Source organism: Dromiciops gliroides, chromosome 1 (genome assembly GCF_019393635.1).
Source record: "Dromiciops gliroides isolate mDroGli1 chromosome 1, mDroGli1.pri, whole genome shotgun sequence".
Taxonomy (NCBI): Eukaryota; Metazoa; Chordata; class Mammalia; order Microbiotheria; family Microbiotheriidae; genus Dromiciops; species Dromiciops gliroides.
The window spans coordinates 56453254-56469800 of record NC_057861.1 but is presented as its reverse complement, the minus strand read 5'-3'; the positions used below and the strand labels follow the sequence as shown (position 1 = coordinate 56469800).

The following is a 16547-nucleotide window of genomic DNA, read 5'->3' as shown; positions in this document are numbered from 1 at the left end:
AAAGTGACTCACTAACTCTCTCACAATCACCCAGAGCTAGGAAGTAGAACTGTAGAACAAAGAATGTCAGAGTTGGAAGGAAACTTGGGGTCATCTGAGGAGCCCTCAAGAAGACAAGTGATTTCCCAGTGTTCTGTTGTTTGTGGCAGAAATAGCACTTGAAGCTGGGTCCCTTGAACCCTAATTCAAATCTTTCTGCTATTCATGTTGGCTACCATCCTTATGCTGTCCTGTCTAGTGCTTTCTAGTTCTGGCCTATACGCCATCTAAAGTGAAAAATTAATGTCACTTTGTAGGTAATGATGCTTGGTTTACGGGACAGATTTTAGTTAATTTTCAGTTAAAAATAAAACCTGTTTACTGATATTTTATTCCCTCTGCTCTTTATAATTATTAATTTTTAGGTTCTTTTTTTTCCCTGATAGTGGGAGGGGCTAGGGAAGTGTTTGTTGAGGGTTGTTTGTATTTGAAGACAAGTAGTATCGAATTTAAGCTTGTAGGCAAGTAAATGCCTCCCCTTGAAAAGCCTCTGTTTGGTGGTTCTGAGTGTGCCCCACCAGGAGCAAGAATAGCTCTGGCATCAGGACCACAACACCAGTGCACTATGGCTGTTGGAGGGAGGACACCAGGACCAACAGCAGCCTCAGCTCTTCTCTCTGCCCCTGGCTATAGTTTTTCTCCTCTAGTCTTGCAACAGTGTATTGGAATATAAATCCTAAAAGGATTGAGTTACTGCATAGCATTATTTGAGGGGGTAAACCTGCGTGCCAATGGTTCTGGTAAGTATTTGAAGGTTATAATCTTTGGCTAGACATTCAGAGTCACACCATGACTCTTGGGACACTGGTCAGATTTAGAGCCATCGTATAGGAGATAGAGCAGATATTGGCCTTGATTTTTCCTTCTTTTCAATAAATAAATAAAAGGAAACCTGAAAATACACTCATAACTTTAGCAAATTATCTCTCTTGTTCACTAAGAAGGGACCCTACATTTCTGCAGAGAGACATGCTAACAGCTTCTTTTTCCCCCATTCTTCTTCTAGGGAAATTCAGCTACTGAGAAGGTTACGACACAAAAACGTCATACAGCTGGTGGATGTATTGTATAATGAAGAGAAGCAGAAAATATATCCTTTGGGGCCTCTGTTGTACCCTGATGTACTTTGGCAGTGAAGGTTGGCATATTTCTTAAATGTCTATTATTGCACGCACACATTCAGTACTTCATGGGCAGATGTGACTAGAGAGCCATTCATGTGAGAGGGATCTGGGGTATCTCAAGACCAGTCAGTTGGGTGTCATAGCTGCCAGTGATTCACACTTCTGCAGTGCTTTCATGTTCTGAGGTACATTTCTATGAATTAGGTGATGCAGACTTTATCTCCATTTGAGGAAACTGAGGTATCAAAAGGTTAAATGATTTAGTGTTATACAGCTGTGGGCATTAAATGGAATCCCTGAATCCAGGCTAGTGTTCTTTCTACTACATCATACTGCCATGGGACTACAATCCTAGCATGCTCTACTCTGTCCCCATCTAGAGTGTTGGGCTTAAGCAGGAATGTGTCTAGATGGAGCAGATAGATTGTATAGGGACTTTAGTTACTATGAGAGCAGATGGAAAGAATGTGGGATTTTTTTTTTTTTTTAGGTCAGAGGATAGAACATCTAGGGGTGTGTGTGTGTGTGTGTGCGCGTGCGTGTGTACATGCTCACGTGCGTGCATGCATGCAGGAGTGGTAACATACTTTTCTTGATTTGAAGAACTGTCATCTAGAGGAAGGAACTGACTTCTCATTTGTGAATATGAAGGGCAGAACTAGGGCCAGTGGATAGAAGACACAGGAGGCAGACTTTGTTTCAGTATTAGGAATTTTACAATAATTGAAACTGCTGAACAATGAACTGGTGACTTACTAGCTCTTTTAGTTTTCCTTCACTAAAAGTGTCCAAACAGAAGCTGGATGAACACAGTTGAGAGATTTTGAAGAGGGAATGTTACATGGAGTGGACTGTTGGAACTAGAGCAAAGGTTCTTACCCTGGAATCCATAAACTTGTGCTTAAAAAAAATATTTTGATAACTATTTCAAAATAATTGGTTTCCTTTGTAATCCTATATATTTTACTTTATGCATTTAAAAACATTATTCTGAGAAAAGCTCCATAGGCTTCATTAGACATGATGCAAAAAAGGTTAAGAACCTCTGGCCTAGAGATTTTCCAGAATGCTATTTTTCATCTTAAGATCATGTAATTCTTGTTCCTGAATTTCTGTTAAAGTGCATTTGTTGGCTTTTAGAATTCTCTAATCGACAGAGCTACCTTACAAAGCAAATTTGTTGGCTTGACATTGGAAGGAGGGTTTGCCTGTGTCCAGATTTATGGATTTCAAAGCCTAGTTTATTTTGAATTATTTGAGAAAAGTATTGTTTTTCAGCCATTATTTTTAATGGTTTGCAACAGTAGTGTCAAACTCAAAAATAAAGAGGGGCAGGCACTAAACTATGGACTCCATAATGACTTAGAAAAACACACATTAACATTATTTATGTTTTATTGTTTTTTAATTCTTTTTGTTGATTATTTTCCATTTACATTTGAACCTGTTGATTTGTTCTATACCTCTGGTTTACAATACTGCCTTTGTAAAAAGCTGTAGAAGACTGTTGTTATGGCCCTACTTGGTATAAACAATCACTATCATCAGTTATCTTTCCTAATTATTGGACTATTCCATTCTGTACTGTTAATAAGTTGAAACATGCCCTGAGCATCTCTTCCCTTGCTCTAAATCACTTGTCCAGTGGCTCACTGAGGACCTTGTTTTAGTTTGTAATTCACAGGAATGTTCCCTGTGATGTTGCTTTCAGTGGCCTCTGGCCCAGAAAAGACCTTGGCAATTGGAAGCATGTCATTCCCCTGGAATGCACAACCTTGCTTTTCAAGTTTAAATTGTTCCCTTTCAAAAAGAAAGCCTTGGGTAATTCTTGAAATTCTGCCCTCTCATGGGCAAATAGCCCTTTCTTTAATCATTGCTTTTTGTTCTGTAATCATTCTTTCATTTTTCAGCGAATTTGTAGCTTTCTAGATGGCCATACCATTCTAAATATTTGAAAACATATTTTAGTGCAGTCACTTGTGTACAAGGGTGGCACTTGGCTCTTCTTACCTAATTCTCCTAAATCTCTGGACCCAGTGCTTGACCAAGCAGTTCCATAACATTGGGCTCTCTGGAGTGTGATCTCTGACTTCCTCCCCTTTGTTCCTGCCTGGATGCCAAGGGCCCATTCTTTGCTTCTGGTTGGCAGGGAATCAATGACTTTTAAGCTGAATTGGTCATTGCATCCAGATTTAGTCTTAGGAGGGAGCAGTGGTAACTAAGGAGATGGACAAATGGCATTTTTCTGGATAATACTTGGATTTGTTAATTGTAAGTAAATGTATTTAAGGAACATCTGGGTCACAGTGGCACAGTGCTTGGGTATCAGGTTAAACTTAGTTGGCTTTATGGCACTTTTATTTTTTGAGACTTAGGATTTTTATTTATTTAGTTATAGAATTCTAGAATTTGAGTTGAAAGGGAACTTTGAGATTTTCTGGGCCAAGCCTGACTGAAGCTTGAATGACTTCTAGATGGGCAGGGGTGGGGGGGGCTCTATCCAGAACCAGAATTTTAAAGCTGGAAAGGAACTATAGAGCCAATCTAATTCAACTCCCTGTTTTACAGATGAGAAAGCAGAACCAGAGAAGGTTCTAATATCAAATATTTATTTCACCGGTGTTCTAGGTCTTGAACTAGATTTCCTGACTTTAGTATTTTGCTCTTTTGTTTCCATATGATGCCTCCAGGCATTTTGTAAAATTTCAGTAGCAAACTTCTCATTTTCCAGATTGTGTTTCCTGCACCAGGCCTTGTACTCCTTCATCTTCCCCTAATGATGTGTGCTAAGAGAATACAAACTAATTTTTTTTTCCGGCAAACTAATTTTAACATTCCTTTAAGCCAGAAAAACAAAAATTAAGGACATCTACTAGCAAGAGTTATAAAATGATTTCCAAAGCCAGATATAAACATTTTTAAATTATTTCTTGTTTCACATTATCCATACTGTTGGTCTGCTCCACAAAAATGTATTATTGAGATCTAACTTTAAATATGGTGTTATATCCTCTCTTCCTTGGCTTCCCATTACTTTGCTCTTAAGTCAGCATAAATAACATGCCATTCTAGATTTCTTTATCTTTGCTATTTTAGAATGCACAAACTCTGAACTATTATCAGATCCTATCTTTGGAATTTTATTCTAAGTGTTCTGTTGATGCTGCGGCGTGCGTTTTCTCCTATTATGGAAAAGATATCTGCCAAACTCAGAAGCTCCCTAAGTTAAAGGAATATGTCTCTTAGAAAGGACAGGGGCAGCTAGGTGGCGCAGTGGATAGAGCACCGGCCCTGGAGTCAGGAGTACCTGAGTTCAAATCCGGCCTCAGACACTTGACACTTACTAGCTGTGTGACCCTGGGCAAGTCACTTAACCCCAATTGCCTCACTAAAAAAAAAAAAAAAAAAAAGGACAAATAGTAATGTTTTTCAGTGACTTGGAGACCAGAGGAATGGACAATGCTGTTGGATTAGTTACCCCTGGTTGTTCATTTTAAACATGACATCATATAAAGCAGCTGTCCATTGTGGTAGGTGCTGGAGATGCAAAGACAATATGAAAAACAGGCCTTGCTGTCAAGGAACTGACATTCTACTGGGGAAAGGGATAAAAAAACGTAAACATATAAGTGTATATATGATCATATATAGTGATCACCACTAACAGCTAAATTAGGAAATAGGAAAGGATTCCCAGAGGAGGGAGCCCATGAACTTATCCTTGAAGGGAAAGTAGGGTTTCTAGGAAATTTGACATGAGCTGCCTTTGATTTTATATTTGATACAGCAAGTACATCAGGGGTAGTAAGGCCAAATTATGGGAGGATAGGGATTTTTCAGTCTCCCCTCTGGAGGGACTATCCTTCGGTTTTTTTCTTCATTTCCAGGACCAATCCAATCCAATAAATCAAGAAACAGGAATACAATTAATAAAAAAGAGTCCCTGCCCTTAAGGAGCTTACTCTCTAAAGCAGGAAGGAGTCAGGAAAGGAGGGGGAGATGGGACTCCAGGAGCTACCTGGTGCAGGCGCATCTTGTTCTGTGGTATTGAAACCAGGCAGGGCATCAGATGCCAAGTGGAATGAGCTGAGTCCAGTTTCTGCCTTCCATAAAGGAAGGAATTGGGAGGAGTTTGATACTCTACCCTCTAGTCCTCCAGCCAGAGGGGAAAGGAGGCTGAGGGAGGTGGAGTCAATCAAGGCTTGAGTTAGCAACCTGGTGGTGTGTTTAGCTTATCCTGAGAAGGGCATCTCATTCCATGGAGTTGAAACCCGATAGAGCAGCAAATCCAGAGCGGGACTGATCGACTTTTAAAAAGACTTTGTTCGGGGCAGCTAGGTGTCGAAGTGGATAAAGCACCAGCCCTGGATTCAGGAGGACCTGAGTTCAAATCCGGCCTCAGACACTTGACACTTAACTAGCTGTGTGACCTTGGGCAAGTCAACCCCAATTGCCTAACCAAAAAAACCCAAAAAACCAAAAAAAGACTTTGTTCTTAAAAAGGTACCAGACTTTATCTAGGAGGAAATGTTGGTGTACTTTGTACTTAAATATAACAATGACATTTATATAAGACTTTAAATTTCACATAGCACTTTTCTTTCAACCACCCTGTAAAGTATGTAGTACAAGTATAATCCTCATTTGCAGTTGAAGAAAATAAGACCCAGAGAAATCTAGGTACCTTGTCCATTCCCATATAGATTCCAAGATTCAAATGCAAGCATTTTTTTTTAAAGTATCTCCATTTCTTTTGGAGAAGATGGAGAGATGTAGACTAGGTGGTAATACAGTAAGATGGATTCAGAACTGACTGGATGACCAGACTCAGAGGAGTTGTTAATAGTCCAGTGTCAGTGTGGCAGATGTGGAGGGGCCCCAGGGAAGGGCACTTGGCCTTGTGTTGTTGTATATTATCACTAACTTGGATAAAGGCACAGATGGTGTCCTCATCACGTTTGAAGATGACATAAAGCTGAGAGGGATAGCTAATACACTGAATGATAAAACCAAGGTCCCAGAAGATCTGTTTAGATTAGATCAGTGGGATAAATTTGGTAATTCATTAAAGATAAATCTAAAGTCTGGTATTTGGGTACCAAAAAAATCCAGCAGAAATGTAATTTGAGGACAGCATGGATTGAAAAAAGATCTAGGGGTTTTAGTGGACCCACATGTTCAGCATGAGTCAGCAGTGTGATATGGCAGCCAGAAAAGCTAATGCTATCTTGGGCTACATTAGGAAGGGTAATGGCTTCCAGGAACATGGAAGTAATACCCTGCCCTCTGCCCTTTGTAGGTCTTACTTGGAGTGTTGTGTTCAGTGCTGGGCACCACAGTTTAAGAAGGAAATTGATGATGAAAAGCCTTCAGTTCGTGCCATAGGAGGATCAGCTGAAGAAGGAACTGGGCATGTCTAGCAGGGAGACAAGAAGGGAGGGTACCTGATGGCTGTGTTCAAGTGTTCCGAGGGCTGACATCTGGAGGAGCAAGTAGACTTGTTAGGTTTCACTCCAAAGAGCTGAACCAGGAACACTGGGGTCGGGGGGTAGGGGTGTGGCGGAAGGAGGAGAAGGATAATCAGGAACGGGTTCTCAGAGGTCTCCCAAAGGGGAATGAGCTCCGCCTTACAGTTCTTTAGGCGGAGGCTGGATGGCCACTTGTTGGACATGCTGCCATGGGAGTTCCTTAATTTATGGGCTGGATAAGATAGCCATAGAGGCCTCTTCCAAATTCTCATTCTCTAATGCAGTGAGTATTGGGCTCAGGCATTCAGCAAACATGAAGTCCTACCTGGTGTAAAGTGACAATTTGGCATACTGGATTAGAGTGCTGAGGTTGGGATTGAGAAGACTAACTTCATAGCCTGCTTGTTTCTTGATAGCTGTGTGACCCTAGAAAAGGCACTTAGCTCCTTTTGGGTAAAAGGCCAGATTGTCTCTGCCAGTTCCCTGGGACTTCTTATCACAGTTATAGACAAATGGAGGGAGTTCCCACACTAGAAATATCTTCTGTGCTGATGAAATAAGATCCATTGAGCATAACTAGTATGGTCTATTACTGTGTGCAAAGCAACATGCCAGGAGCACAAAGATTAGGTCAGTTATAGTCCCCGTCCTCAAGGTATGTATGGCACAGGATGACTGGAGCTTGTTGCCAGTTTACTTTCAGCCAGTGACATTCTCTAATAACAACAGAGACTTCCTCTCTTAGAAGAGAGCCTTCTTGGGGGGCAGCTAGGTGGCACAGTGGATAAAGCACTGCCCCTGGATTCAGGAGGACCTGAGTTCAAGTCCAGCCTCAGACACTTGACACTATCTGTGTGACCTTGGGCAAGTCACTTAACCCTCATTGCCCTGCCCCCCCCCAAAACAAACAAACAAACAAACAAGAGAGCCTTCTTTACCTGTAGTTTTAGTAAAGCATTTGGTAGTAAAGTATTGGACAAGTTCCTTGTCAGTTCTTAGATATTGTTGATTATGGAAAAGGAAAACTACAATGGCCTCTCCCGCTTGAATCCCCCTAACAAAATACAAGCCTTGGGCAGCATTTAACAAATCACTGAGGCATCTTCCAGTTGCAGAAAGTACAGTTTGGAATAATTATGAAAGACTTTATCCAGTGAAAAAATAATCTGAACTTTTTATCAAGTTAGTTTTATAATCTCACCTGGTACCCTCACTAACTTTTGTTAAATAATAAGTGTTTACGAGAGGAAGGCCCTTTTGATAGCAGCTGCAATTTTTCTTGTTTACATATCTCAATTAGGAAAAGTTAATATTCATAGCAGCAGTGTAGTCTAATAAGTTCTCAAATGACTAGCTCTGATATGATATTGCTGCAGAAGGGACACAGAATTCCAACAAAACACCTTCTATTCCAGTATTTCAGAGACAGATCTTGTGTCATTATAGAATGGACCAGATAACAATTTGTTCTCACTCTGATTTCTGTGGATTAAAGGAGGAACATGCTGTTCAGTTTAGAGGAACATTTGGAAAACTTGGCTCTTCGTTGAGTGCAGTTTGGCCTGAGCAGGTCTTAGTTCTTCAGCCTTTTCATTGGGAATAAGATGACTGTGGTGGTGCTCAAGAGTCAGACTGAAAAGGACTGGTTGAGGGAGCAGCGGTCAAGTCATTCCTGTCTAATCTGGCATGGCCTGTTGCCTGTGAACCCTGGACATTGCCTAACTTTGATGGCCTGAGCAAAATCACCCATGACAAGTTTCACCAAAGGTTGCTGTCAGGACTAGAGGGCCATAGTTTACAAAAACAGCCTTTGTGTCCCCTTTGGAAGAGGGAACATGTGGCCTTTCTTTTATCCTTTTCCATTGGCCATCGGTGGTTTCCTTGTTCATTTTGGCAGGTTTACTCAGTATAGTGAGATGGAATCCATCTATACCTGGAAACTCATTCATTTCAAGTCATTGATTGCTCTTTATCTCTTTACCTATTAAAGTTTTTGATCCCTTTTATAGCATTTGTTCTTTTTCAGTGGAGAAAGTGAAATAACATACATTTATACAAACTTCTGGATGGTTTAGTCATGTTCAATTTTTAAGGGAAATTAATATATAATGGGACCTAACCTTCACTTTTTTTAGGACGATATAGGAGACAGTGATGCCCTGCCCATGTTGTGTCCTTACTACCTAATTTAAAATCAGGACCCTATGGGCTTGCTCAGCTATAGAGAAGCATAGAATTTCAAAATTGGAAGAGACATTAAAAGTCATCTATTAAACCTGAAGCTTACCATGTAATTTACTGTGATATCCTGCCTGACATTGGTTGTTGAGATGTCTCCTCCGGATCTTGCTCCCTTACTTATTCTCCTCCATTTCTTTCTCTAGTCTTCAGTCTTTTGGGGGGTGGGGCAGTGACTTGCCCAGGGCCATGTCTTCAGTCTTTCCTTATTTGTTGGTTTGTTCTCCAAGCCTCCCTCCCTATATATCTAGGTTTTCCCTGTGTTTAACCTTTGGTGGCAGCCAGATAGAGCACTGTCCCTGGAATCAGGAGAACCTGAGTTCAAATCTCACCTCAGACACTTAATAGCAGTGTGACCCTGGGCAAGTCACTTAACCCCAGTTGTCCTGATAATATATCTTTTAAAAAAATTTTCTTTAGGCAGGACAATGAGGGTTAAGTGACTTGCCCATGGTTACCCTGATAATACATCTTGCCACTGGACCCAGATGGCTCTGGAGGAGAGAGTGAGATTGATGACTTTGCATAGCCCTGCCTCAAATCCAAATCACTATAAGGCATGACATCTCCTCCAAATGTCATGGTCCTCTTCAAGAAAGAAGGACAAACAACAGCAATGTTTAACCATCACTTGACTCTGCCATTTCCTCAAGCCTGTAACTAGAAGTCCTTATTTTCAGAACCATATTCCTAGCAAGAGTTGTGTATGTGGGGCAGCTAGGTGGTGCAGTGGAAAGAGCACTGGCCCAGGATTCAGGAGGACCTGAGTTCAAATCCAGCCTCAGACACTTGACACTAGCTGTGTGGCCCTGGGCAAGTCACTTAACCCCAATTGCCTCACCCCCCCCCAAAAAAAAAGAGTTGTGTATGCTTCTTGTCTCTGTTTTTTCACTTCTCATCCCATGTAATCTGGCTTCCAGCGTCATCAGTCTCTATGAAACTGCTCCTCCAAAATGGTAAATTATATTTTTAAATTACTAAATCCAGTGGTCTTTTTAAAAAGGTTTTGTTAAAGGTTGGGGGGTATTTCAAATTAAGAAGCATTTATTTTGTCTTCTTCCCACCTCCGTCCTTGCAAAAAATAAAAAGAACAGGGGGCAGCTAGATGGTTCAGTGGATAAAGCACCGGTCCTGGATTCAGAAGGACCTGAGTTCAAATGCGGCCTCATACACTTGACACTTACTAGCTGCGTGGCCCTGGGCAAATCACTTAACCCTCATTGCCCCATGCAAAAAAAAACAAACAAAAAAACAAAATAAAAACCCAAAATAAAAAAATAAAAAGAACAAAATCCTTGTAGTAAATATGCAAAGTCACGGAGAACATTCCCACATCATACCTGTCTAAAAATATACTCCTTTCTTTTACTTCTTGAGTTGTAATGGCCTTTTTTCATTCCTCATCCTCCTTGACCTCTCTGCAGCTTTTGACATTGTTGATCTTCTCCCTATTCTCCTCCACTATGGACACTCTCTTCCCATTGTCTTCTGCAACACTACTCTTTGTTGGATCATGGTCTTCATCCTCCTGTCCACTTTGTGGTCATAATTCCCCAAGGCTACATGCCAGATCCTGGTTTCTCTCTTCACTCTGTGATCTCATCAGCTCCTATGTATTCAATCATATGATTCCCAGGTCTGTATATTCAGCTGCCTTGTCTCTCTGCTGATACTCAGTCACATATCATGAATGACTTACTACTTGGATAGCTTTACCTAGATGTCCCATAGGCATCTCACACTCATCTTGTCCAAAACAAAACTCAATATATTTCCTCCTAAACCCATCCTTTCTTTTGATGATTCTTCCCACTCGTACAGATTCATAGTTTTGGAATAATCCTTGGCTCTTTTCTCTTTCTCAGCTACCATAATGCAGTTGCCTAGTCTTGGCAGTCCTACCTTGACAACATCTCTTATATCTGTCCTTTTTTCTTCATTCACTATCCTAGTTTAGACCCCTTACTCCAGGTATATAAGTTTGTGATGACCTATTGCATCCTGCTCTCCAAACTATATGTACTCCCTGGGTCAGCCAGTGGATAGTGCTGAACTTAAACTACAACAGCTCTGCAGTAGAACATGAAGCAATGCTTGACTTTTTATACTGTCGCTAGGGTTTTTCGTTGACTGTCAAATATGATACCAGCCAGTGTATGTGATCAAAGAATATGAGGCCTTACCCACACTAAAGATCCCAGGGCAGCCATGATACTAGATTTTATTAGTGATACCCTTTTTCCAAAGGTAATTTCCCATCCTAGTAGGTGTAGATACCCTAAACAAATTGGGCCATTTCATTACTTGATCTGGATCTACCACTGTGACTGAAACTACACTCCTATTTCTCAGATCTCCTGGTTGTATAATTTCCTTTCTTTTTTTTTTTAATAGTTTAAAGTATTTTATTTTGTTCCCGTTACATGTAAAGATAGTTCTCAACTTTTGTTTATACAAGCTTTACAATTTCTGATTTTTCTCCCTCCCTCCCCCTTCCCCTAGATAGCAGGTAATCCGATATAGGTTATACATATATATATATATATATATATATATATATATACACATAATAACATTAAACATTTCTGCATTAGTCATGTTATAAGAGAAAAAATCAGAGCAATGATGAAAAACCTCAAAATAGAAAAAAAACAACAGCATCAAAAACAAAAGAAATAGTATGGTTCATTCAGCATCTATACTCCGCAGTTCTTTTTTTTTTTTCCCCCTTGGATTTGGAGATCCTCTTCCATCACAAGTTTCCTGGAACTCTTCTGTGCCATTGCATTGGTGAGAAGAATATAGTCCATCACAGTAGATCAACACTCAATGTTGATGTTACTGTGTACAATGTTCTTCTGGTTCTGCTCATCTCACTCATCATCAGCTCACACAAGACCCTCCAGGTTTCTCTGAACTCCTCCTCCTCATCATTTCTTACAGCACAATAGTATTCCATTGTATTCATATACCACAACTTGTCCAGCCATTCCCTAATTGATGGGCACCCCCTCAACTTCCAATTCCTTGGCACTACGTAAAGAGCAGCTATATATAATTTCCTTTCTTGCCTAACTTGGACTGGGTGCCTGAGTTTGTATGTGCCTTTAGAATCTGCTTTTTGAATTGTCTGCCTGATTCAATTCAATATATATTTCTTGCTTAACTCTATGCAAAGTTCCATGCTAGATACTTGAAAAAATATAAAGATGAAAAATGGCAGCCTTTGGCCTTAAGGAGCCTACAGTCTATCAAGAGTAATATAATAAGATGCACACACAGATAAGTATAATACAAGGTAAAATGTGATCAAGGAAAGAACCTTATAGCAAATGGTGGTGGGGAGGTCTCTTCCTGGGGAGATCAGAGATTTCATATGAGGTGACACCAGACTTGTAGGGGAGAAAAGGATTTTAACAAAATTTATAAGGTAAAGAGTAAGTGCTTAATGTAAATGAATGAATTAGCATTTAAGTGAAGCCATCCATTCTGGATTCTGAGTACACACAAGTGTATTCAGGAGTTTGGGAGTTTGTATTTTATTTTGTGGGCAATAGGGAGCCATGATCAACTTTTGAGCATTGGTGTGGATTGACCCTGAGGGAAATTACTTCATGACCACATCAAGAATGGAGGGGCAGCTAGGTGGCGCAGTGGATGAAGCACTGGCCTTGAATTCAGGAGGACATGAGTTCAAATTTAACCTCAGACACTTGACACTTGCTAGCTCTGCGACCCTGGGCAAGTCACTTGGCACCAATTGCCCCACCAAAAAACAAAAACAAGAACAAAAAAAAGAGTGAAATGGAGAGGAAAAAGACTGGAGGAGTGTCAGCTAGTCTAGGAGTTCTTTTCTACTGCCTGGAGCCAGTTTGTCTGGAACATCCAAAACTTGTAGCAGAATCCTGACAAAGAAACTTCATACCAGCAAGACAGCTGGTTTTCCTTAGGCACAGCCTGTTGTTTTTTTTTCTTCTTCAGTAATTTATATCTGTCCACATAAAGTACTCTGTTCCTTCTTAATAATGATGACTTCCATACATACTTTTATCCTCTGCATTCATCCCCAACCTGTGCCCAGGCTCACTGACCTAGGAGGTGATTGTAGGCCGGTCATTTAGTTCATTTCAGCACATCCTTTTTTTGGGCAGAGCACTGTGCTGGACCCTGGGGGACTGCACATGTGGCCTGAGCAGGAATCCTTCTCCCTAGCTTTGGTGCAAGCCTTAAAGGACAGATAGGAGTTCATCAAGAAAAGAGGGGATGGGGGAAGGCATTCTAGGCCTAAGGAACAACCTTGGATTGGAAGGACTGGGGCTTGAGTCCTGGCTCTCCTTCTACCTGAATGACAGTTACTTAACCTTTCTGGGCCTTTGATCCCACTAGAGTTTCTTGATCTTTAAGAGGAGTGAGTTTAATTAGAGGGCCTGAGATTCCTTCTACTTTCATATCTCTGAAATGGAACTACCTGTGGATTTGGTGTTCTGAGTTAAGAGGAAAATACTATCTGGCTTATAGCCTTCACGGGGGTGTAATTCTCATAAAAAAAGCTTAATGAAGGGAAGCGATAGTGTTTTCTATGTTTTGTCAGTAGACATTTCCAAGTGACAGGACAGGCTTGGGCACAGTAGATGTTACTTATTGCTTGATGACTGGGGCAACACATTTTGGCAGGTGTGCTATCTGCAAGGCATCCTCAGCTCAATTATGTAATTTGTTCATCTGCTATTTTACAGGGATGTGGGTCTAAACAATAACAAGTAAACAGGACCATTGCTTTTTGTTTTTAATTTATTTCTGTTTCTTTTCTTTTATTTTTTCCTCCATTACATGTAAAAACAATTTCTAACATTCATTTTGTAAAATTTTGAGTTCTAAATTCTCTCCTCTCTTCACAACTCCTCCCCCTTGAGAAGGCAAGCAATTTGCTATAAATTATACATGGGCAGTCATGCAAAACATTTACATATTTACCCATGTTGCAAAAGAGAACAGACCAAAAAAACCCCAAGAAAAATAAAGAAAAATGTAAAAGTATGCTTTGATCTCTATTCAGATCCCATCAGTTCTTTCTCTGGAGATGGATAGCATTTTTCATCCTAAGTCCTTCAGAATCGTCTTGGATCATTGTTTTGCTGGGAATAACGAAGTCATTCACAGTTGATTATCATACAGCATTGCTCTTACTGTGGTTCTGTTCACTTTACTTTGCATGAGTTCATATAAGTCTTTCCAGGTTTTTCAGACAGGACCTTCATAAAGACATACTACTAAGACCGTCCACTAAGCCAATCTCCTGCTTTGAGATACTAACAGTTGATTTTTGCTACAAGGAAGAAATTGGAACTGTCTGTGTTTTCCTTCTAATCCAAGGAAAATAGTTCTGATCTCTGGCTTTGCTGTGCTGCTCTCTCATTGAAGCTGGCTGTTTTTGGCTCCCTGAGTCCTCACCTGAATTGAAATAGAAGGAATGTGTGCATTTTTCAGCATGGCTTTCAAAAGAAGCATATGCCTCTTTAGTTCAGCTCACCATGGTCAGACTCCATCTGGAATACGGTGTTCAGTTTGGGGCACCACATTGTAGTTTTTAAAATTATAATTGATTCAAATTTAGTTTTTCCCCCTTTGACCACCCTTCTTTGTTTCCATATGTCTTATTGATGCGTTATGTTCTCCCTGTCCAGGTTGAATCCACATTTTGACAAAGAAAACTAATTTTCTTCATGCCCTTCACAGCCTGCCTCCTACCTACCTTTCTAGCTTTTATACACATACTCTCCTTCATACGTTATATTGCAGTGAAACTGAAAGCCCTCTTGCTGTTTCTCAAAATATTTCATCTCTTATTTCCATACCTTTGCACAGAACTAACATGGGTACATGGAAGTTGTAAGGAGGCAGATTTTAACTCAGTATAAGCAAGTTTTTTTTTTTTTTTTGGCTGGGCAATGAGGGTTAGTTAAGTGGACTTGCCCAGGGGCATGCAGCTAGTGAATGTCAAGTGTCTGAGGTCGGATTTGAACTTAGGTCCTCCTGAATCCAGGGCCAGTGCTTTATCCACTGCACTACCTAGCTGCCCTGCCAAAAGCAAGAATTTTCTAACCAAACTTCTCAACAATAGAATGGACTTTGTGGAGAAAGGAAGTGTGTCTTTGTCATTAGAAGTATCTTGAGGAGGGATTGGATACCTATTCTACAGGGATGCCAAAGAGTTAGTTCCAGGGTGAAGTTATTCTACTACTGAACTGACTGGAGCCAAACCAGATATATAGAAGATGAGCTTGGTTTCAGATAAAAAGAATTTGAGGCACTAATGGGATATCTAGGTGGAAATGAAAATCTGGAGTGCAAAAGAAAAGGTCAGGGCTGAAGAAATACTTTGTTGAAGCAGAGGAAATGAATAAGATTGCCAAGGGAGACACTATTTTAATGGATCCAGGTTCTCATATAGGGTGGTATTCTCTCCAATAATGAAAACACAATCCATCCAGGCCTGCCCATCCTGTGCGATTTTCATTTGGGCCCTTGACCACTGAGGGTCCACTCAATGTTCTGGAGACATTTCTTTATTTTCTGACATCACATGGTTGCTAATAGAGCATGTGAACTATCCTCCAGAAATACCTTGCTTTCCTATGTCATTCATTAGTCCTTGGGTGTTTTTTTCAGTCTTACTTTTTGGGAGTTACATATGTTATACCACTTCAGCAAAATAACTTGTTTGTGATGTGTTGCAGCCTGCTCACACTCACCATAGAGTTTTCCACTGGTCTTTGATTGATCCTCACTCTCAGTTCTTTGGAATCTATAGCAGTGATTCTTAAACTTTTGGGGCTCAGGACGTAGTTGATGTAGTTGCATTGGTCCAGTAGCAAGGAAGACCTGAGTTCAAATATGGGCTCAGACACTTAATAGTTATGTCTAAGCACAGCCGAGCAAGTCACTTATCTTTTGTCTGCCACAGCCTCTTCATTGTAAAACCTGTCTCCCAGAGTTGTTGTGAAGTTGAAATGAGAAAATATTTGTAAAACACTTAGCATAGTGCTTGGCAGATAGTAGGTGCTTAATAAATGCTTGTTTCCTTCCTTCCTTTATACTCTTAAAATATATTGAGGACCCTCCAAAGAGCTTTTTGTTAACATAGGTCCTATCTTTTGATATTTTCTAAATTAGAAATTAAAGGGGCAGCTAGGTGGCGCAGTGGATAGAGCACTGGCCCTGGAGTCAGGAGGACCTGAGTTCAAATATGAACTCAGACACTTAATACTTACTGTGTGACCCTGGGCAAGTCATTTAACTCCAACTGCCTCACCAAAAAAAAAAAAAAAAAAAAGCTCTTTCCTGAGGACTCCGGTGGAGAAGGTAGCTAGAAATGCTCTCTTCCTTTAATAGATAGATGAATGTAGGCCTTTCTCTCTCTCTTTACCAAATTCTTATTCTCCTTAATAAATGCTTAAAAGTCTAAAAAAAAAAAGAAATTAAAACATCTTAGTATTGTTATGAAAATATCTTTGACCTTGTGGAACTCCAGAAAGTCTCTCAGGAGTCTCCAGGGTTCCCTGAGCCTCACTTTGAGAACCATTGGACTGTAGTATTCTATGATTTATAGCTGTCATCAGCAGAAAAATATTAGTATTAAAAATGTGGGCCTTTGTTTCAGGGTGCAGCTTATGTTCAT

General features: G+C 40.3%; 1 protein-coding gene across 3 annotated transcripts in view; it reads left to right on the top strand.

The window, feature by feature from the left end:
- Window positions 1-16547, top strand: part of STK11 (serine/threonine kinase 11) — a 180781-nt gene that overhangs the window by 59626 nt on the left and 104608 nt on the right. For all 3 annotated transcript variants that reach the window (XM_043990731.1, XM_043990804.1, XM_043990650.1), the window contains exon 2: window positions 1046-1129. In XM_043990731.1, the coding sequence (XP_043846666.1) occupies window positions 1046-1129 (84 nt within the window). The remainder of the gene's footprint in view (window positions 1-1045; window positions 1130-16547) is intronic.